We start from the raw sequence: 24,153 nt of genomic DNA, 5'->3' as shown, positions 1-24,153 counted from the left end.
GATAGAGTGAGTGTGACGTACCAGAGATATGATGGTGGCACTTAACCTTGCAGAGGGCAGAAGATCATTAATATCCCAGTGGCATTACTGGGTATTCCTCCAGACTATGGGCACTGCACTGACCTGGATAACTATTTCAGACCAGCCTAGGTCCGTTTGGGGTTTAAATATCATATCTAGGGCATGCAGGCTGGAAGGTTCTTGTACCAGCCACATTCTATTCCTGCTGAACACAAGGAGAATGGGAATACCCCAGTGGAGGCATGGCACATATTTGGGCATGGGAGGCTAGGGAGAACTTTGGGAGGTTGTGCTATTAGACAGAAACCTTCCATGAAACTCCCCAAAATTGATACTTAGCCAATATTTGTAAAGTTCACCCTATCACTTTCGTTTATTAAACGCCTACGTTTAGATTGCATTTTATTGTTCTGTAGTCACATCATGGTGTTGAATTTGTATTGTCTAAATATTTCACCATATTTCCCAGAAATTAAATAATTTGGGAATGACTGGTAATAGACGCTACCGAATCCATTTATACTCCATGTGTAAAGTAAGGGTAAAGTTACCATAGTCTTCTAGGTCATAGGGCAACTCTCTTCTTAAAAAGAGAGGCAACTGGTGGTGATTAATCAGAGGATCACCATGCCTCAGGCCAAGGCAGCTGTTGAGAAGAAGAGTCTTTCATGCTAATTTCAGTCAGCATGGGAACTCTACCCATGGTGTTGGTATCATATGAGCATCACATACCAGCCATCCATCCAACTGAACTAAACTGACCTCCCTATGTATAGGTAGGTTTAAGCCAGTGCTTCCCAACCATTTCAATAACATAGCGCACTTTAAAGAGACAAACAATTCCACTCTTGCCTTGCAACTGAATTGATTGCTTATAAAATATCATATTTACTTATATCTACTACGGTTGCAGTCTTAATAGAGAGATGTTTTCAACATAATGCATACAATAAGCTAAATAAGGATCAAAAGCATTAATGTTTCACATTTCAAAGTGATGTATTTTCAAAATCTACTCTATTCAACTATTTCTAATTATTCATGTCCCTAAATCTGTTCCATACATTGTATTGGATTGATACACAACTGAAATTCAAAGGATCAGATCAAAACATGACGTAGAGTTAATTGCAGCATCTATCTTGGGCCTCCTCCGGTTTCACAGCACACCACCATTTCAACTCTTCACTCCACCCCTCCCCACACCCACTCCACCACCATCCTCCCTCCAACATATCTGTCCTTGGCCTCCTCCAGTGTTGCAGTGACTTGGAACACAAATTTAAAGAAAACCACCTTATCTTACGCCTGAGAACCCTAAAGCCCGGAGGACTCAACATTGAGTTCACCAAGTTCAAATAACCTTCCCACCCACCTCCGGCTCCCTTTCCAGCCCTGCCTCCTCCCTTCCATTCCACCTTCTGACTCTCCCTTCCAGCCTCTAAATGGATCATCCCTCCCATCGATTACTGGTGTCTACCTATCATCTGCTACCCCTCCTCCCTCCCACCCCGACTCTCTTTATCTGCAGCTTCCCCTAAACCCACATCCAGCCCTGAAGAAGGGTAATACCCAAAACATTGACTGCTCCTTTCATCCAGATGCTGCCTGGCTCGTTGTGTTCTTCCAGCCTCCTGTCTGTCTACCCTGCAATTGACTGGGTTGTGGGAAATATGGGCCTGTCCCTATACACACAGCCTTTTGATCCAGGGAGGAATTAATGAGAGGGCCACTTACAAATCTAACTGCACTGACCAGTCATTAGCTTGTTTTGTCTCAAACACTGTTGCTTGGCCACTTGTTTAAACTATTGTGACATTTCAATTTTGCCCATGGTCCTCTGCATTTAGATTGATCTTACATTTTAGAGTTGATAAACCAATATCTTGCTTTTAAATTTGATAATTTATTTTTCAAGTTTTAGTTTAACTTTACTTGAAGTTGTTTCAGATGCAACAAATTTCTTTTCCTTTGTACATCCTTTCATGGCACAGTTGAATGGTTCTCATGGTACACCAGTATGCTGTGCTCTCAGCACATTTAACTCAAGTACAATTCAATATTATACACGGTAGGACGAATCAACTTGAACATTTAAAGCCTGTTAAAGCCAATTCCCGAGAGTCTAAAGGCATTGTGGGAAGAGATTAAGTCTATTAAAGTTGGCACTAAATGGAGAACCTGAACGTGCTTTGGGCAAGTTGATAAAAATTGCAATTATTGAATGAATATACAAAATAGTTACTGTATTATCGTTAGTAGTGAGGGAAGTAAACATTTCAATGATAATATAAAGCAAAGTGGTAGTTTTACTGAGTTAGTGATGAAATCGAAGTTCATCCCACCTCTAGTTTTCCCCTTTATGAACTAATTGCCCACCTTTGTGTTTGTGAACTGATCATCCCCTCTTCTCATCCACTGTTTCTGCTCTCCAGCCTTCACTGCCCTTCAGTATATGTTGATGATGATGATGTACATGGTGCTGCAGCTCTATGAGACTCTGAAGAGAGGTGTGCAAGCTCTATACTTCTCAGCTGTATAATGTCCATAAGAAAGAATTTACAGGACTTTAAAAAAAAATCTGTTCATGGGATGTGGGCATCACTGTCTAGGTTAGCATTTATTGCTCTGGAGACTGTGGTGGTGAGGTGCCTTCTCAAATTGTTACAGTCCTTTGGCTGCAGGACCATCCCCCCATCCACACAGTGCTGTTCAGGAAGGACTTTCAGGATTTAGACCCAGATAGGGACTGAGAATGAGGAAAGAATTATTCTTAGATAAGGTAAAGTCAGAGCTGCAGTAGACTCAGAATAGGGCTGGTCTAACTTAGTTGGGCAGCCTCAAGGGTGCAGTATAGATACCCAACATCTAGACCCAGGCAGATACCCATGAGAATATGTATATATAATGGCGCAGGTTTAAGTCTGTGGAGGCAGCAACAACAGCACAAGTCATATCCTCGCACTTTCGGTCTCTTTTTGTCCCCACCATTTTGCCCCATGTTTTCTATCCTCCACCTCCTACACTTGATTTTGCTCATCTGGCTCATCCTCAACTTTGTTTTCTTATCCTTGGCTCCTCTTTTTCTCCTGCCTTCAAGTTCCCTACCTACATTTGATTTGATTTATTGTCAGGTGTACTTAATTACAGTAAAAACATCGAACACAGAACTATACAGCACAGGAACAGGCCACTCGGACCATGAATGTTGTACCAAACATGCCACCGAGTTTAACTACTACCTTCTGCCTTTGGTCTAGATCCCTCCAATCCTTGCATATTGGTGTGCTTATCTAAAAGTTACTTAAATGCCCCTCTGGTATCTTCCTCCACCCCCACTCCTGGCAGTGCATTCCTGACTCCTACCATTCTCGGTGTAAAAAACATGCCCCTCAAATCTCCTTTGAACTTTCCCCCATCACTTTAAATGCATGCTCCCCTAGTTTTATACACTTCAACTCTGAGAAGAGGATTCTGACTATCCATCCTATCTATGCTTCTGACAATTTTATTGACTTTTATCAAGTCTCCCGTCAACCTTCGCTGCTCCAGAGAAAACAACCCAAGTATTTCTAGCCTCTCCTTACAGCTCATATCTTCAAATCCAGACAGCATCCTGCCCCCTCTCCAAAGCCTCCACATCCTTCCTGTAATGTGGCGGTCAGAACTGAATGCAATACTTCAAGAGTAGCCCAACTAAAGTCTTTTAAAGCTGCAAAATGACGTCCTGACTCTTTTACTGAATCCCCGACCATCAAAGGCAAGTATGCCATATGCCTTCTTCACCACCCTATCTACTTGTACGGCCACTTTCAGGGAGCTATGGACTTAAACCCCAAGATCCCTCTGTACAACCATGCTGTTGAGGGTCCTGCCATCAACTGTATACTTTTCCTTTGTATTTGTTCTCCCAAGGCGCAACACCTCACACTCACCTGGATTAATCCCCATCTGCCATTTCTCTGCCCATATCTGCACTGACCTATATCCCACTGTTTCCTTTGGCAACCTTCTACACTATCCACAACTCCACCAATCTTTGTATCATCTGCAAACTTACTAACCCACCCGTCTACACTTTCATCCAACTCAGTTATATATTTATCATAAACAGGAGAGGTCCCAGTACTGACCCCTGTGGAAAATCACTAACATGGACTTCCAGCCTGAAAAACACCCTTCTACTAATACCCTCTGCCTGCTATGGACAAGCCAATTCTGCATCCACGTGGCCAAGTCACCATGGATCCCATGCATCTTAATCTTCTGAGTGAGCCTACAGTGAGAGACCTTGTCAAAAGCCTTAGTAAAACCCATGTAAATAACATCCACTACTCTACCCTCATTGAATTTTTTCAGAAGGTGACAAAGGTGATCGATCAAGTTAGTAGGGCATGACCTGCCCTGCACAAAGTCATGCTGACTGTCTCTGATTAGGCCACGCTTTTCCAAATGTGCATAAATCTTATCCCTAAAAATTCTTTCCAATGGCTTCCTGACCACTAATGTAAAACTTCCTGATTTATAGTTTCCTGGATTTTCCCTGTTTCCTTTCTTAAACAGAGGAACCACATTAGCTACTCACCAGTCCTCCAGGACCTCTCCAGTGGCTAATGTGGACACAAAGATCTTGGTCAAGGCCCCAACAATCTCCTTTCTTACCTGGGGTAGATACTATCAGGCCTTGGGGGCTTCACCACCTTAATGCTCTTCAAGTGATCCAACACCACTTCTCTCTGGATCAAAAAATGCCCTAGTATATTAGCATGCTCCACACTAATCTCACCATCATTCATATCCTTTGCCTGGGTGAATACTGATGCAAAGTACACATTTAGAACCTCACCCACATTCTCTGCCTCCAAGCACAAGTTTCCTCCTTTATTGTTGAGTGGTCCTACCTTCTCACCAGTTATCCGCATGTTTTTGACGTATGTATAGGATGTCTTGGGAAAGCTTTGTGAGCAGTACAGGTAGATCGTAGTAAGCAAGGACATATAGATCAAGGGTGAAAAAAAAAACTTGGACAGAGTGAGGCATACGGTTACACTGTAGAGATAATAGGAACTGCAGATGCTGGAGAATCCGAGATAACAAGGTGTAGAGCTGGATGAATACAGTAGGCCAAGTGGCAGCATAGGAGCAGGAAGGCTGATGTTTCAGGCCTAGACCCTTCCTGAAACATCAGCTTTCCTGCTCCTCTGATGCTGCTTGACCTGCTGTTTTCGTCCAACTCTACACCGTGTTATCTCGGGTTACACTGCACACGACCAGTGCGAGGTAAGATCAACATTAACAAGATCAACATTATTTGAAGTTAGAGAGTCCATTCATCAGCCTAATGACATCATGGAAGAACCTGTTCTTGAACATGTTGGTGCATGTGTTTAAGGTTCTGTATTTTCTGCCTGATAGAAGAGATTGAAGGAGAGATTTACTGGGCTGCAATGGGTCTTTGATTATGTTGGCAGCCTTTCCACAAAATGAGAGGTGCAAACTAAATCCAAGGATGGAAGTTTGGCTTCTGTGATGGTCTGGGCTGTGCACACCAGCTTCTGTAGTTTCTTAGAGCTGTTGCTAAACCAGGCTGTTATACACCTGGACAATATGCTTTCAATGGTGCATCTGTAGAAGTTGGAGAGAGACCCTATGGACATGGTAAATTTCCTGAGCCGCCTGAGAAAGAAGAGGCATTGTAAGTATCTTTTTGACGGTTGCACCTACATGGGAAGTCCAGGGCAGGTTGTCGATTATCGTCACTGAGGAACTTGAGGCTCTCCACCATCTCAAACTCTGCTCCTTTGATGTAAATGGGGATGTGTTCTCCTCCTCTCTTTCTAAAGTCAATTGTCAGTTCTTTTGTTTTGTCAGCATTGAGAGAGAGGTTGTTGTCATTGCACCAGGTCACCAAGCCCTCTATCTCCCTTCTGTATTCTGACTCATCATTATCTGTTTGATATCCATCGCCCGAGGTGGTGTCGTCAGCGAACTTGTAGATGGTGTTTGGAATTTGGCTACATGGTTGTGGGTGTACAGGGAGTACAGTAGGGGTCTGAGGGCACATCCTTGGAGGGGTCCAGTGTTGAGTATTAATTGGGCTTTTGAATATACTTCACAATGACCAGTAACATAAAACCAGGAGCAAAAACACTCTCATAGAAAGGACCCATTGGTCATAATAGGAAGGGCCACAACATCTGTAGTAGTCATGTGATCACAGCTCCAGGGGCACCACTGACCAGACTTGGAAACCATAAGTTGGAGCCACTAAATGCAGTGTGGAAAAACAATGCAGTCATCAGGAAGTCGATATGTTAATAAATGGTAAGATAAACAACTTAAATTGAGATGAAAGGTCAAACTTAAATTGCGCCTTTGACATCATAGAAGTTTGCAGCCGAAGATCAAGCGTAGAAAACTAAAATAGTAATTTAGCTTTTAGTGCAACCTCATACAACCTTGTCACAATAGTGTGTTTACCTATCTAACATCAACTTCCTTATTTGCCGGTTTCTCTCTCTATTCACAGGTAGAGATAAAGTCGCCGTAGTCCCAGAATATGATAAGGCTCCTCTCTCAGTGGGAGGAAAAAGGGAGGAGAGGGAGGCATCCAATGGTGGTTTAATGTGAGGGTCACCCTCTGACAAGGGGTGAGGTTGAGAAGGCGGGACCTTCACGTTCAGCTCAGCCGATGCAGGAACTGAGCCCAAGCTATTGGTGTCACTCTGCATCACAAACCAGGCAACTTATCGAACTGAGCCCCACTTTTGGACTGTTCCAATGGTTTATATAAAAGGGTGAGAATTAGAAGGATTTCCCTTGCTTGAAACTACTGAAATACAGAATATTTTCCGAACAACACAATCATCAGGCAACCCCCGCTAATTTCTCACATCAGAGAGTATTTCTTTTATGTGGGAGGTGATGGTTTAATGGCATTATTCTAGACTATTAATCCAGAAACTCACCAAATATTCTGGGAACCTTGGTTTGAAACTTGCCAGGGCAGATGGTTCAATAAAAAAACAAATCTGGAATTAAGAATCCACTGATGACCATGAAACTACTGTTGAATGTCAGAAAAACACCCATCTGGTTTACTAATGTACGTTAGAGATGGAAACGGCCATCCTCACCTGGTCTGGCCTACATGTGACTTCTAACCCACAGCAATGTTGTTGACTCTCAGTTGCCCTCTGAAATGGCCTGGCAAGCCATTCAGTTGTACTACTTGCTTTAAAGTCTCAAAGAAATGGAACTGGACAGATCACCTAATAGCAACCTAGGAGCTGGAAAAGACAATGGCAGAAACAGACCCATTAACCCATAAGTATGACAATGTCCCGGACACCACCATCACCCTCCCAGCAGGACCGACCCAGGAGAGCTGGGGACACAGTGGGATACAGTTGGGAGGGAGTTGCTCTGGGAATCTTCAACATTGACTCTGGATCCCATGAAGTCTCATGGGTTCATGTTAAACATGAGCAAGGAAACCTCCTGCTGATTATCACGTACCACCCTCCCCAAGCTGATGAATCAGTTCTCCTCCATGCCGAACGAAACCTGGAGGAGACACTGAGGATGGCAAGGGCACAAAATGTACTCGGGGGGGGGGGGTGGATTTCAATGTCTATCACCACTGATGTACAAGAATACCTAGATCTCATTGTACTTCCCTTTACCTAACTTGATTCCATTGAGATAGTAATCTGCCTTCCTGTTCTTACCACCAAAGTGGATAACCACACATTTATCCACATTAAACTGCATCTGCCATGCATCCGTCCACTCACCTATCCTGTCCAAGTCACCCTGTATTCTCATAACATCCTCCTCACATTTCACTACTACTGATCGAGCTGGTCGGGTCCTGAAGGACAGAGCTGCTGGACTGGGTCTCGGCAGGTGGTGAGGGAACCAACAAGAGGGAAAATCATACTTGACCTCATCCTTACTCATCTGCCAGCTGCAGATACATCTGTCCATGACAGCATCGGTAAGAGTGACCATCGCACAGTCCTTGTGGAGATAAAGTCCCGCCTTCACATTGAGAGTAACCTCCATCATGTTGTGTGGCACTATCACTGAGCTCAATGGGGTGGTGGAGGCTGAGGCGAGGCTTGACAGAAGTCCACATAATTAAGAAATGCATAGATAGGACTAACAGGCAAAAATTCCACCCCCACTCCCTCCAGAGCTGAAATGTCTAAAACGAGTGGAAATGCATTTAAACTGAGAAGGGAGAAGGTCAAAGGAGTTTTGAGGGACAGGTTTTTTTTAAAAACACAGAGAGTAGCAGGAGCGTGGAACATATTGCCAGGGATAGTGGTGAAGGCAGATATGATAGGGGCAATGAAAGAACTTTTAGAAGCACATGAATATGCAAGGAACGAAGGGATATGGACCAATGGCAAGCAGAAGAGATTAGTTTAATTTGGCACCATGTTTGGGTTAACATCATGGGCTGAAGGGTCCGTTCCTGAGCTGCACTGGACTATAGACAATAGGCAATAGGTGAAGGAGTAGGCCATTCGGCCCTTCGAGCCAGCAACACCATTCATTATGATCATGGCTGATCATCCACAATCAGTATCCTGTTCCTGCCTTATACCCATAACCCTTGATTCCACTACCTTTAAGAGCTCTATCCATCTCTTTCTTGAAAGTATCCAGAGACTTGGCCTCCACTGCCTTCTGGCCACAGTATTCGACGTATCCACCACTCTCCGGGTGAAGAAGTTTCTCCTCAACTCTGTTCTAAATGGCCTACCCCCTATTTTTAAACTCTGTCCTCTGGTTCTGGACTCACCCATCAGCAGAAACATGCTCCCTGCCTCCAGATTGTCCAATCCCTTAATAATCTTATCTGTCTCAATCAGATCCCCTCTCATCCTTCTAAACTCAAGTGTATACAAGCCCAGTCGCTCCAATCTTTCAACATATGATAGTCCCACCATTCCAGGAATTGACCTCGTGAACCTTCGCTGCACTTCCTCAATAGCAAGAATGTCCTTCCTCAAATTTGGAGACCAAAACTGCACAGAATACTCCAGGTGCGGTCTCACCAGGGCCCTGTACAGCTGCAGAAGGACCTCTTTGATCCTATACTCAATTCCTCTTGTTATGAAGGCCAGCATGCTATTAGCTTTCTTCACTGCCTGCTGTACCTGCATGCTTGCTTTCATTGACTGATGTACAAGAACACCTAGATCTCATTGTGCTTCCCCTTTACCTAACTTGACTCCATTTAGATAGTAATCTGCCTCCCTGTTCTTGCCACCAAATTGGGTAACCTCACATTTATCCACATTAAACTGTATCTGCCATGCATCTGTCCACTCACCTAGCCTGTCCAAGTGACCCTGTATTCTCATAACGTCCTCCTCACGTTTCACACTGCCACCCAGCTTTGTGTCATCAGCAAATTTGCTAATATTACTTTTAATGCCTTCATCTATATCATTAATGTATATTGTAAACAGCTGCAGTCCCAGCACCGAACCTTGCGGTACCCCACTGGTCACCGCCTGCCATTCCAAAAGGGACCCGTTTATCACTACTCTTTGCTTCCTGTCAGCCAGCCAATTTTCAATCCAGCTCAGTATTTTGCCCCCAATACCATGTGCCCTAATTTTGTTCACCAATCTCCTATGTGGGACTTTATCAAAGGCTTTCTGAAAGTCCAGGTACACTACATCCATTGGTTCTCCCTTGTCCATCTTCATAGATACATCCTCAAAAAATTCCAGAAGATTAGTCAAGCACGATTTCCCCTTTGTAAATCCATACTGGCTCTGACCTATCCTGTTACTGCTGTCCAAATGAGTCGTAATTTCATGTTTTATAATTGATTCCAGCATCTTTCCCACCACTGACGTCAGGCTAACTGGTCTATAATTTCCTGTTTTCTCTCTCTCTCCTTTCTTGAAAAGTGTGACAAAATGAGCCACCCTCCAATCCGCAGGAACCAATCCTGAATTTATAGAACATTGGAAAATACTTACCAATGCGTCCATGATTTCTAGAGCCACCTCCTTAAGTGCCCTGGGATGCAAACCATCAGGTCCCAGGGACTTATCAGCCTTCAGACCTAACAGTCTATCCAACACCATTTCCTGCCTAATATAAATTCCCTTCAGTTTGCCCATTACCCTCGGTCCTTCAGCCACTATTACATCTGGGAGATTGCTTGTGTCTTCCCTAGTGAAGACAGATCCAAAGTACCTATTCAACTCTTCTGCCATTTCCTTGTTCCCCATAATAAATTCACCAGTTTCTGTCTTCAAGGGCCCAATTTTAGTTTTAACCTTTTTTTTTCTCTTTACATACCTAAAAAAGCTTTTACTATCCTCCTTTATATTTTTGGCCAGTTTTCCTTTGTACCTAATTTTTTCTCCGCGTATTGCCTTTTTAGTTATCTTCTGTTGTTCTTTATAAGTTCCCCAGTCCTCCGGCTTCCCGCTCATCTTTTCTACGTTATACTTCTTCTCTTTTATCTTTATAGAGTCCTTAACTTCCCTCGTCAGCCACGGCCGCCCCTGCCTCCCCTTAGGATAGTTATGAACTGATCCTGCACCTTCTGCATTATATCCAGAAATACCTGCCATTGTTGTTCCATTGCCATCCCTGCTAGGGTATTGTAGCATTGAACTTTGGCCAGCTCCTCCGTCATCACTCCATAGTTCCCTTTATTCAACTGCAATACTGACACATCCGATTCTCCCTTCTCCCTCTCAAATAGGCTATATCCTATACTCTATCCAGCAGCTAAAGACTTGGCATCCATGAGGCACTGTGGGCCATCGACAGCAGCAGAATTGTACTCCAGCACAACCTCATGGCTTGGCATATCCCCCACTCAATCATTATCATGAAACTGAGGGATCAACTCTGGTTCAATGGAGTGTGCAGGGGGGCACGCCAGGAGCAGCACCAAGCAGAAGATGATGTGTCAACCTGGTGACACCACCAAACAGCATTACTTGCACACCAAAACAGCAAAAACAGCAAGTGATAAACAGAGCTGAGCAATCCCACAACCAATTGATCAGATCTAAGCTCTGCAGCCCTGCCACATCCAGTTGTGAATGGTGGTGGACAATTAAACAACTCACTGGAGGAGGAGACTCCACAATCATCCCCATCCTCACTGATGGAAGAGCCCAGCACATCAGTGCAAAAGATAAGGCTGAAGCATTCACAGCAATCTTCAGACAGAAGTGCCGAGTGAATGATCCAGCTTGGTGTCCTCCAATAGTCCCAGCATCACAGATACCAGTCTTCAGCCTATTTGAATGACATCAAGAAACAGTTGGAGATACTGGATACTGCAAAATCTATGTGTCCTGACAACATTCCAGCAATAGGACTGAAGGCTTGTGCTCCAGAACATGGCTGCTTCCCGAGCCAAGCTGTTCCAGTACAGTTACAACACTGGCATCTACCCGACAATGTAGAAAATTGTACCAGTGATAATGGGAACTGCAGATGCTGGAGAATCCAAGATAATAAAATGTGAGGCTGGATGAACACAGCAGGCCCAGCAGCATCTCAGGAGCACAAAAGCTGACGTTTCGGGCCTAGACCCTTCATCAGAGAGGGGGATGGGTGAGGGTTCTGGAATAAATAGGGAGAGAGAGGGAGGCGGCCCGAAGATGGAGAGAAAAGAAGATAGGTGGAGAGAGTATAGGTGGGGAGGTATGGAGGGGATAGGTCAGTCCAGGGAAGATGGACAGGTCAAGGAGGTGGGATGAGGTTAGTCGGTAGGAGATGGAGGTGCGGCTTGGGGTGGGAGCAAGGGATGGGTGAGAGGAAGAACAGGTTAGGGAGGCAAAGACAGGCTGGACTGGTTTTGGGATGCAGTGGGTGGAGGGGAAGAGCTGGGCTGGTTGTGTGGTGCAGTGGGGGGAGGGGACGAACTGGGCTGGTTTTGGGATGCGGTGGGGGAAGGGGAGATTTTGAAGCTGGTGAAGTCCACATTGATACCATATGGCTGCAGGGTTCCCAAGCGGAATATGAGTTGCTGTTCCTGCAACCTTCGGGTGGCATCATTGTGGCACGGTAGGAGGCCCATGATGGACATGTCATCTAAAGAATGGGAGGGGGAGTGGAAATGGTTTGCGACTGGGAGGTGCAGTTGTTTATTGCGAACTGAGCGGAGGTGTTCTGCAAAGCGGTCCCCAAGCCTCCGCTTGGTTTCCCCAATGTCGAGGAAGCCACACCGGGTACAATGGATGCAGTATACCACATCGGCAGATGTGCAGGTGAACCTCTGCTTAATATGGAAAGTCATCTTGGGGCCTGGGATTGGGGTGAGGGAGGAGGTGTGGGGGCAAGTGTAGTATTTCCTGCGGTTGCAGGGGAAGGTGCCGGGTGTGGTGGGGTTGGAGGGCAGTGTGGAGCGAACAAGGGAGTCACGGAGAGAGTGGTCTCTCCGGAAAGCAGACAAGGGTGGGGATGGAAAAATGTCTTGGGTGGTGGGGTCGGATTGTAGATGGCTGAAGTGTCGGAGGATGATGCGTTGTATCCGGAGGTTGGTGGGGTGGTGTGTGAGAACGAGGGGGATCCTCTTGGGACGGCTGTGGCGGGGGCGGGGTGTGAGGAGTGTGTTGCAGGAGACGCGGTCAAGGGCGTTCTCGACCACTGTGGGGGGAAAGTTGCGGTCCTTGAAGAACTTGGACATCTGGGATGTGCGGGAGTGGAATGCCTCATCGTGGAAGCAAATGCGGCGGAGGCGGAAGAATTGGGAATAGGGGATGGAACTTTTGCAGGAGGGTGGGTGGGAGGAGGTGTATTCTAGGTAGCTGTGGGAGTCGCTGGGCTTGAAATGGACATCAGTTACAAGTTGGTTGCCTGAGATGGAGACTGAGAGGTCCAGGAAGGAGAGGGATATGCTGGAGATGGCCTAGGTGAACTGAAGGTTGGGGTGGAAGGTGTTGGTGAAGTGGATGAAGGTACAAGTCAGGAGTGTGATGGAATACTCCCCACTTTCCTGGATGGGGGCAGTTCCAACAACACTGAGGAAGCCTGACACCATCTAGGATAAAGCAGCTCCCGCTTTTTTGACACCAAATCTCCAAGCATCCACTCTGTCCATCACCGATGCTCAGTAGCCGCAGTGTACAAGATGCACTGCAGAAATTCATAAAAGATCCTCAGCACCTTCCAAACCCATGATCACTTCCATTTAGAAGGCTGAGGACAGCAGGTACGAGGGAACACTCTCTGCAAGTTCTCCTCCAAGCCACTCAGCACCCTGACCTGGAAATATGTAACTGTTACTTCACTGTCGCTGGGTCAAAATCCTGGAATTCCCTCCTGAAGGACATTGTGGGTCAACCCACAGCAGGTGTACTGTAGAGTTCAAGAAGGCAGTTCACCCCCACCTTGTCAAGGGGGCAGTTAGGGATGGGCAATAAATGCTGGCCCAGACAGCAACAGCTACACCCCACAAATACATTTTTAAAAATGTTATGGGGAAATGGCAGAAAAGTGAAGTTGAAGATTATCAGATCACCCATAATCTCATTGAATGGCGGAGTACACATGATGGGCCAAATGGCCTCCTTCTGCTCCTATGTGTTATGGTCTTATATTAAAATGCAGATAATGAAAGCATATAAACTCAACCACTTCCTGGTTTACAAGTTAGTCAGGTTGTTGCTCATTCTTTTTCCCAGTGATAAATTAGCTACAATCCAACTGTGGCTGGCTGAATTTCAGAAATAACAATATTGACGTTTTATCGACACATTCCAACAGATACACACTCCTCTTTGAAAAGGTGAATCCAAATTGACTAGAACGCAGTGTTTCTTTTGGAAGAAATATAGTTGGAGGAATTTGACTGATGCCTTGGATTCCAGTGCCATTCTGTAATTACACTACTGGAAGTTAAAATAAAAACTAGGTCTTGGTTTCTATTGAATTGTAAAGAGACCAAGACACATACAGTAGACAAATTCATTATTACATTTATTTCTCAATCTATTTATGAAAATTATTTTGTGAGCTGTGATTTTGGCTGTTAAAGGAGTTTCTAATCTAGTTATGCAAATTATTTAATCACCATAACTGCAATCTTTCCTAGTTTTAAGGGACGAACATATTTGAGCTCCCTCCTTTAATTCAAAGTAAAACGTAGCAATGATAACTTCTGCCTAGCAATGAGACTATGTGATTTGGCTGCTATGGAAAAGGGATCCCAGCGTGACCCATACTTAAACTCAAGTGCCAGCTTTAATGCCTTTGATGCAGAGCGAGAAGCCGCCGTTCCTGTTAATTGCATTTACTGACAATTGAGTCCAGGAAAAAATGAAAAAGGTCAAGTCACAGATGGGACTACAGGATCAATAGGGTCACTCCCCCATTAGTCAGTTTGGGAATTGAGCCCACAAACCAGTCACAGAGTCATACAGCACAGCAACATGTCCATGCCAAGTTTCCCAAACTAAATTTAGTCCCACTTGTCTACATTTGGCCCATATCCCCCTAAAGCTTTCGTATCCATGTAGCTGTCCAAAAGTCTTTTAAATGTGGTAACTGTACCTGTATCTACCACTTCCACACACAAACCATCCTCTGTGTGAAAAAAGTTGCCCCTCAGGTCCCTTTAAAGTCTTTCCCCTCTCTCATTAAACCCATGCCCCTTAATTTTGAACTCCCCTACCATAGAGAAATGGCCTTGGCTATTCACCTTGTCTATGCCCCTCATGATTTTAAAACCTCTAAGATCATCCGTCAGCCTCCATTACTCCAGTGAAAAAAGCCCCAGCCTATCCTTAAGTCAAACCCTCCATTTCTAGCAACATCATGACATCCATTTCAATCCCACTGACTCCCACAACTACCTCAATTACACCTTCCTTCACCCACCTTTCAGCAAAAACACTATCCCGTACCCACAATTTCTCTGCCTCCACCACATCTGCTCCCAGGATGATGCGTTCTACTCTAAGACATCCCAGATATCCTCCTATTTCAGGGACCGTAGTTTCCCCTCCTCTGTAATGAAGGATGCCCTCAATCGCATTTACCACATTTCGCATGCTTCTGCCCTCAAACCCACTCCCCCCAACAGCTGTAAGAATAGAGTCCCCTTAGTCCTCACGTACCACGCCATCAACCTCTGAATCCAATGCATCATCCTCCAACATTTCCACCACCTACAATCAGACCCCATCACCAGAAAGATATTTCCCTCTCCACCCCTGTTCACAGGGACCGTTCACTCAGTGACTCCCTTGTCAGCTCCACACTTCCCACCAAACCCCTCCACCACGCCCTTTCCCTGTAACCACAGGAGGTGCTACACCTGTCCCTACGCCTTCCCCCTCACCCCCATCCAGGGCCCCAAACAATCCTTCCAGATCCAGCAGAGATTCTCCAGCACTCATCCAACCTGATATGTTGCATCCGTTGCTCCTGATGTGATCCCCTCTGTATCAGTGAGACTGAACGCAGACTCGGGGACCGGTTCATGGAACAGCTGTGCTCTGCATGCACCAACCAACCCGACCTGCCAGTTGCCATCTGTTTTAATTCCCCCTCGCACTCCTCTGAGGACATGTCCATCCTGGGCCTCCTCCACTGTCAGAGTGAGGCCAAACATAAGCTGGAGGAACAACACCCGATGTTTCTCCTTGGGAGCTTACGGCCCTAAGGCCTTAATATCGACTTCACCAGCTTCAAAATCTCTCCACCCCCAACATTATCCCATGTCCTGCTTCTCTGACCTGACCTAATCTGTCTATCTTCCAACTCACCTATCTGCTTTGCCCTTCGCACTGACCAATCACTATAACCCCCTATCTGTATCCACCCATCACCATCCCACCTACCTTTCCCGAGGCCTGCCCACTTCCCTTTATTTATTTCTGGGCTCCCCTCCCTCTCCCCAGTCCTGATGAAGGGTTTCAACCCTAAATGTTGGCTTTCCTGCTCATCAGATGCTGTCTGACCTGCTGTGTGTGTCCAGCTCCACATTTATTGACTCTGGCTTCCAGCATTTGCAGTCCTTACTGTCTCCTGGTAAATCTTTTCTGAACTCTCTCCAATTTAATAATATCGTTCTTATAGCAGGATGACCAGAACTGCACACAGTACTCCAGAAGAGGCCTCACCAACATCCTGTACAACCTTAACATAACATCCTAACTCCTGTACCCAATGGTCTCAGCAATGAAGGCAAGCATCCCAAACCTGCATTCTTCACCAATCTGTTTACCTGTCACGCAACTTTCAAAGAACTATTCACCTGAACTCCTAGGTCTGTCTGTCCGATCACACTACTCAGGGCCTGGGTATAACTCATGCACTGGTTTACTTCACCAAAATGCAATACCTCACATCTGTCCAAATTAAACTCCATCTGCCGCTCCTCATCCCATGGGCCCAATTATCCAAGATCCCTTTGTAACCTTAGAGAACCTTTTGGTGTCTTCTGCAAACTCATCCAAATAATTTATGTAAATTACAAACAACAGTGGACCTTGCACCAATCCCCACGGAGCACAGCTGGTCACAGGCCTCCAGTCTGAAAAACAACCCTCCACCATCACCCTCTGACTCATACTGTCAAGCTAATTTTGTATCCAATGGACAAGCTCTCCCTCAATCCCATTTGATCTAACTTTACTAATTAGTTTTTCATGCAGAGCCTTGTTGAACACCTTGCTGAAGTCCATGCAGAAAACGTCCACCAGTCTGCCCTTAATCTTCTGGGTTACATCCTCAAAACTGAGCTAATTGAACAAGGAGAAAGCACTGATTTGAGATAAAAGCTCACTGCTGATAAATTTAAAAACAGCTTTTAGTTTCCGCTAGTCAGTTGTTTAAATAGTATTACATTTCTGAAATTCATTCTCAGGATGTGAGTCTCACTGGTGGTCCAGTATTATTGTCCATCCCTTGCTACCTTCTTGAACTGCTGCAGCCCATGTGCTGTAGATGGACCCACAATGCCCTTAGGGAGGGAATTCCAGGATTTTGACCTGGTGACACTGAAGGAAAGCGATACATTTCCAATTCAGGATGCAGAGTGGCACGGAGGGGAATCTGCAGAGGGTGCTCCCATGTTTTTGTTGCCATTGCCCTAGACGGTAACGGTCATGAATTTGGTAGGTGCTGAGCAAGAAGTTGTGGTGAATTTCTGCAGTGTATTTTGTAGATGGTACACACTGCTGCTCCTGAATATCGTGGGAGTAAATGTTTGTGGATGTGGTGCCAATCAAACGGGCTGCTTTGTCCTGGATGGTGTCAAGTTTCTTGAGTGTTGTTGGGGCTGCACCCATCCAGGTAAGTGAGGAGTGTTCCATCGCACTCCTGACTTGTGCCTTGTAGAAGATGGATAGGCTCTGGGGAGTCAGGAGGTGAGTTACTGCTGCAGGCGCATGGCAATGAAATTGACCAAGATAAAAGGTAATCTATGACGTAAAGACTTGTGAAATATTGGAACCAGTTCCTGCTCAGACTGCTATATTTAACATTGTTTGGGTACATTTTGTTGTGTGTGTCATTTGTACATGCAGACTGCTGGTACACTCTGTACTTGAAAATAACAAAGGTGTTCCACGTGAGCCATTAAACAAGACAGACTTTTGGTAGAATTTACATATAGATCATTTTGTTTCAAATAACTTGCAATAAATTCACCCAAGACCTAGAGGGGTTAGATGTCGAGGTGGCTCAACATGGCTGGGCTTATGGGGTTAACTTGAGTGTAGCAATAAGCAATTTAATAGTGCAGTGAACAAAACTTCATCTAGTTCTGGTCATGTGGCGAAAGCAAGTTGAAGAACTAAGCAATGTTTTTTAAAAAGTCATCATAAACCAGCAGAATTGAAAGTAAAATTTCATCATAAATTCCAAATTTCTAAGTATCAACAAAAGTACTTTGAGGAACTAAACCAGACTGGTTGTCAATGACTCAGGGCCCTAGCAGTGAGAACAATAGATCTGGGTTGGTGTAGAAAGAACTAATTAGAGCTCCTGTTCCTGATGGTTAGTTAGCAACCTCTTCTGGAAGAGCATTCACGAATGACAGATTTGAATTCAGATGTGATGCCCCTTATGATCAAATATCTGCCCGAAGTGATTTAGCTGCCATGCTGCAGACATTTCAGTTCAATATCCAAAAAAAGTAGTCCACCAAACTGCGAAACACTTCTTTAAATATGACAGAAGTTAACATATGTACAAACTCTTTTTCATTGACCTACTAACAATCTGACTTCCCTTTCTGGCTGGCAGGTAGATTGGCATTCAAAACAGCTTCCACTCTTTGGGTGTCCCCAAGCCCTTCAAAATGACCAATATCGCTCTCTCCTCAAGAGAAACCAACTGTTGAAAACCAAAAGAACTGTGGATGCTGTAAATCTGTGAAGAAAAATCAGAGTTAACATTTCGGGTCTAGAGACCCTTCCTCAGAACAGATGGCAGCTAGGAAAAATTTTGGTATATATGCAGAAGATAGGGTGGGTGGGATGGGGGGAGAAGTGTAAGGAGTAAATGATACATGGGGATAGAGCCCAAAGAGAGAGAAGAGCAGTTGGACAGACAAAGGAGTTGCTAATGATCAGGCTGGGAGGGTGAGTAGCTGTTCATGGGGACTGTTAGTGATTAACAACAGGGAGTGTGTAATGGCAGGCTAAGTGGTAACAAGGCCTGGTGTGTGGGGTAGGAGGCGAGGACATGGGAGGGATTAGGCCCTAAAATTAGTTAAATTGACATTGAGTCCAGAAGGCTGCAGGGTCCCCAGTGGAAAATGAGGTGTTGTTCTTCCAGCTTATGCTGAGCTTCGCTGGAACACTGCAGCAAGCCTGAGACAGAGATGTTGGCCAGGGAACAGGGTGATGTGTTAAAGTGGCAGACAGCTGGAAGCTCAGGGTCTTTTTTTGTGGGCAGAATGTAGATGTTCTGCAAAGCAGTCAGTCTATACTTCATTTCCCCAGTGTAGAGGAGACCACATTGCAAGCAATGAATGCAGTAGGCTAGGTTCTGGGAAGTGCAGGTGAAGTGTTGCTTCACCTGGAAGGTATGTTTGGGCCCTTGGATTCCGGGGAAGGAGGAAGTAAAGTGTTGCCCTTCGCTGGTTGCAGAGGATGGTGCTGTGGGGTTGAGGGCGGATGTTGAGAGTGAAGGAAAAGTGGGCCAGGGTGTCCTGGAGGGAGTAGTCCCTGCAGACAAGGGAGGGGAGAGAAATGTGTGTCTGGTGATGGCATCTCCCTGGAGGTGGTGGAAAGGGCGTCTGATGATCTTCTGGATGTTCCAGTTTGTCTCCTCCCCCCACTGCATCCCAAAACCAGCCCAGCCTGTCTCCGCCTCCTTAACCTGTTCTTCCTCTCACCCATCCCTTCCTCCCACCTCAAGCCACACCTCCATTTCCTACCTACTAATCTCATCCCACCTCCTTGACCTGTCCGTCTTCCCTGGACTGACCTATCCCCTCCCTACCTCCCCACCTATACTCTCCTCTCCACCTATCTTCTTTTCTCTCCATCTTCGGTCCGCCTCCCCCTCTCTCCCTATTTATTCCAGAACCCTCTCCCCAACCCCTCTCTGATGAAGGGTCTAGGCCTGAAACGTCAGCTTTTGTGCTCCTGAGATGCTGCTTGGCCTGCTGTGTTCATCCAGCTTCACACTTTGTTACCTACAATTCAGTGCCTGACCTGAGATGTCACCTGTTGTATTTTCCTGTGGCTCTGCCTCATTGTCATGACAGCACAGCACTGACATTGACTTTAAAAACCATTCACACACTGTCCAACACGCTGGGTCACATGTAGAGACTGATCATCTGACACTGCACTCACACCAGTTGTGTGAACTTTTGATCCCTCCGCCTAAAAACTCTCGGTCACCTGCGTGTGTGCTCTTCTCTCTCACTGCACCAGATGAATGGCTGTGCTCCAAAAGCTTGTGTTATGCCAGATAAACCTGTTGGACTATAGCCTGGCATTGTGTGACATCTGACTTTGCCCATACTTCTGATAGTTTTCGATATGAGTCCCTCCAATCAATGCCTGAAACAGCACCAAACAGCAACAAACAGTCTCTGACTGTGGCGCACTGTGTCTATCCAATACTCTCGGCATCTTTACAGATACTGGCTTGTTCCAGCACCGATTTGACAATTCTTTGATAACCACTTTATTTCTTTTCTGGACAACAATAATTTTCAAATTTACATCAATGGAACAAGCACATTGAATGCTCATGGAAACAGAAATGGCCAAATTTCCAATTATTCTGTAGACGTAAAAGGCAGGTTTTAATTTCTGACTTTGATTTTCAATGCTGTAAAATGTCTTAAAAATGAGTTGAAAATGAAATAATTTATTACATTGAGCAGCATTATTCTGCTTCCTGTTGTAAGGAACATCCTGAATGTCCTGACTACTTCTGTTTTCTCAGCTACTTACTGAAAGGCTGTCGCATAACAGATGGCTGGAATCAGGAAAATGTCAAAGGTGAGCAAGTACAGGTGAATAATTTACTGTGACAGTATGTTCTCTTCTCACACTTATAAATTTCCCAAATCAACAATTTCACCAACATTACTGACACAATTGGAGTTGTCTGACTGATTTATTTCAAATACGCTAAAATGAAAAAACAACAGGCGAGGTGATGCATTTTGGAAGGTCGAATTTGAAAGCTGAGTACAGGATTAAGGATAGGATTCTTGGCAGCGTGGAGGAACAGAGGGATCTTGGTGTGCAGATACATAGATCCCTTAAAATGGCCACCCAAGTGGACAGGGTTGTTAAGAAAGCATATGGTGTTTTGGCTTTCATTAACAGGGGGATTGAGTTTAAGAGTCGTGACATCTTGTTGCAGCTCTATAAAACTTTGGTTAGACCGCACTTGGAATACTGCGTCCAGTTCTGGGCGCCCTATTATAGGAAAGATGTGGATGCTTTGGAGAGGGTTCAGAAGAGGTTTACCAGGATGCTGCCTGGACTGGAGGGCTTATCTTATGAAGAGAGGTTGACTGAGCTCGGTCTCTTTTCATTGGAGAAAAGGAGGAGGAGAGGGGACCTAATTGAGGTATACAAGATAATGAGAGGCATAGATAGAGTTGATAGCCAGAGACTATTTCCCAGGGCAGAAATGGCTAGCACGAGGGGTCATAGTTTTAAGCTGGTTGGTGGAAAGTATAGAGGGGATGTCAGAGGCAGGTTCTTTACGCAGAGAGTTGTGAGAGCATGGAATGCGTTGCCAGCAGCAGTTGTGGAAGCAAGGTCATTGGGGTCATTTAAGAGACTGCTGGACATGTATATGGTCACAGAAATTTGAGGGTGCATACATGAGGATCAATGGTCGGCACAACATTGTGGGCTGAAGGGCCTGTTCTGTGCTGTACTGTTCTATGTTCTATGTTCTATGTTCTAACAGTTTGGCTCAGGAAGGAGTTTCCTTTTTTAAACACAGAAATAATTGATAGTGAGATGAACTGATCAACCTTTTTGCAAGCATCTGATCAAATTACACCCTGATCATGTTACGAGAATGACTCCTCTCATTTGATCCATTTGAAGACTACTTGCTACAATAATAGGAAAGTTTTACAGTGCTGTATCCATCTATAACTTGCAGTGAATCTCTTCTTTATCCTACCTTCTGTCCATTTCCAGTGTTTCTGAGTAGTGATATGCATAGTTTGCAAAATCTTCTCTACTCTCTTTGTAGCTCATGATGCCAAATGTATTTTCTTCCTTGAAGGGTAGAGCTCTTTCCTTCTTTTAAGCCAGTGCCAAAATTTGAGCCTCCTGATATATTACACAACCCTAAAAACAAGCACACAAAACACTGACAATCATTACAAACAACTTCAAAAATTTTAAGGAGACTGTTTTCTTAAAAGACATTGTTCATGCCTCATGCTAAAACCGTGTGTTGGCAGTACAGAATGTTCTGGTCATGCTGCAGGAAATCAAATGCAGCCTTCACAAAAGCACAAAATAATACTTTTTAGTACAATCTCATAATGCCTTCACAGGAACCATTACCACAGCGTGACCTGTTCTCTGATGTAGAAATTACCACAACTGGAGACAGAGAAAAAGAAGAATCACCTTGGACTTTAAACAGGAACTTTGTTTCTCTCTTCAGCTGGTAGACCTGCTGAGTTTCTCCAGAAGTTTTCCAGATCTCCAGTGTCACAGTATTTTGCATTTATTTCACTGGGTGCACTGCATTTTAAACCAATAACATCAAACCTTTAAAATTAGTATTTTACATTTAAATTAGTTCCATACAATGCAAAACATTTTTAAAAATCTTTAGTGAGCATTTTCCCTCCAGCTCTGAGGTCAGTAAATGGAGGAACTCCTTCAGAAATGTTCTTGAACTCAGATGATCAACCTCCAACAGCCCTTGTGCCAGGTATGACTCCAACTAGTGAAAAGCTTCCTCCCAATGCCTCTTGACTACAGTGTTGCGATATTGTCAAGGACATTCACTCTCACCTCAGCTCTGGTGTTCAGCTGTTTTATTCATGTTTGGACCAAGGCTGTAAGGACTCTTGTGGTAGTATCCCTACCTTTCATCCAGGAGGCCCGGATTCAAATCCTGCCTGTTCCAGAGGTTTGTAATAACATCCCTGATTGGAAAATGGACCAAGGCTGTAATGAAGTTAGAAAACAAGTGGTTCCTTGAAAACAAACTGAGCGTCAGTGAGCATTTCATTGCTGTGTTAGGTGTCACTTGATAGCACCAACTGATGAAAGCTTGGATCACTTTACTCATGACAGTAAACTGATTGGGTAGGAGGTGGCCATGTTGGATTAGGGAACATAGAAAATAAGAGCAGGACTAAACCATTCAGCCCGTCAAATCCACATTGCTCTTCAATATGATCATAGTTAATCATCCAACACAGTACCATGTTCCCAATTTCTCCCCATACCCCTGATCTCTTTATCTCTAAGAACAATATCAAACTCCTTCTTGAAAACATGCAATGATTTGGTCAAAATCACTTCCTGTGGTATAGAATTCCACATGCTCACCACTCTCTGGATGAAGAAATCTTCCCTCTTCTCAGTCCTAAGTGATCTAGCCCATATCCTTAGACTGTGACCCTTGGTTCTGTACTTCCCAATCATTGGGAACATTCTTCCTGTGTTTATCTTGTCTAGCCCTGTTAATACATTGTAACTCTCTGTGAGATAGAACATTGAACGGTGCTGCATAGGAACAGGCCTTTCAACCCATGTCCGTGCTGACCGTGTTGCTTTTCTAAAAACTTATTCCATCTGCCTGCACACGGTCCGTGCCCCTGTCCATGTGTCTGTCTAAATGCCTCTTGAATGTTGCTATTGTATCTAATTCTACCACCTCCCCTGGCAGTATGTTCCCCTGGCAGGCACCTACCACCCTCTGTGTAAAAGACTTTCCTCGAACATCTCCTCTAAACTTTCCCCGTCTCACCTAAGCCTATGCCCTCCTGTATTTGATATTTTCACCCTGGGAAAAAGACTCTGACTAGCCATTCTATCCACACCTCTCATCATTTTATATAGCTCCATCAGGTCACCCCTCAGTGTCCTGTGCTCTAGCAAAAGAAAATCTAAGTTTGTCCAACCTCTCCACATGCTAAATAAAAACCAAACAAACTGCAGTGCTATAAATCAGAAACAAAAACAGAAATTGCTGGAAAAGCTCAGCAGGTCTAGCAGCATCTACGGTGAGAAATAAGGGCTAACATTTCGAGTCAGGTTCTTTGCAAGGGTCTTTTGGCCTTGCTTGTGCACTCAGATCCTCTTGCCATGAAGTACGATATACCATTTGCTTTCTTCACTGACTGGTGCATCCAGAAAAATTAAGGACACCAGGTCTCATTGCATCCCCTTCTTTCTTAATTTATTGCCACTCAGGTAAGGCCATAAGATGTAGGAGTAGAATTCGGCCATTCTACCTACTGAGTCTGCTCAACCATTTGACATGGTTAATGTTCCTCATGCCCATTCTCCTATCTTGTCCTCGTAACCCTTGATCCCCTTACTCATCAAGGTCATATACTGTCTTCCTGTTTCTGCTATCTAAGTGGATTACCACACATTCATCCACATTATACTGTACCTGTCATGCACTTATCTGCTCACTCAACTTGTTCAAATCATGCTG

At 44.8% G+C, this 24,153-nt stretch overlaps 1 protein-coding gene across 4 annotated transcripts in view; it reads right to left on the bottom strand.

The window, feature by feature from the left end:
- Positions 1 to 24,153, bottom strand: part of tmc5 (transmembrane channel like 5) — a 180,824-nt gene that overhangs the window by 110,499 nt on the left and 46,172 nt on the right. For 3 of the 4 annotated variants that reach the window (XM_059654224.1, XM_059654228.1, XM_059654225.1), the window contains 2 exons: positions 22,101 to 22,217; positions 21,643 to 21,812 (listed from right to left, as the gene is read on the bottom strand). In XM_059654224.1, the coding sequence (XP_059510207.1) occupies positions 21,643 to 21,719 (77 nt within the window). In that variant the 5' untranslated portion in view covers positions 21,720 to 21,812; positions 22,101 to 22,217. The remainder of the gene's footprint in view (positions 1 to 21,642; positions 21,813 to 22,100; positions 22,218 to 24,153) is intronic. The other variant, XM_059654226.1, reaches the window with a different exon arrangement.

The sequence above is a fragment of the Stegostoma tigrinum genome, chromosome 23 (assembly GCF_030684315.1).
Source record: "Stegostoma tigrinum isolate sSteTig4 chromosome 23, sSteTig4.hap1, whole genome shotgun sequence".
In the NCBI taxonomy this organism is placed as follows: Eukaryota; Metazoa; Chordata; class Chondrichthyes; order Orectolobiformes; family Stegostomatidae; genus Stegostoma; species Stegostoma tigrinum.
The sequence above is the reverse complement of the archived record's forward strand: the minus strand, read 5'-3'. Positions and strand labels throughout refer to the sequence as shown.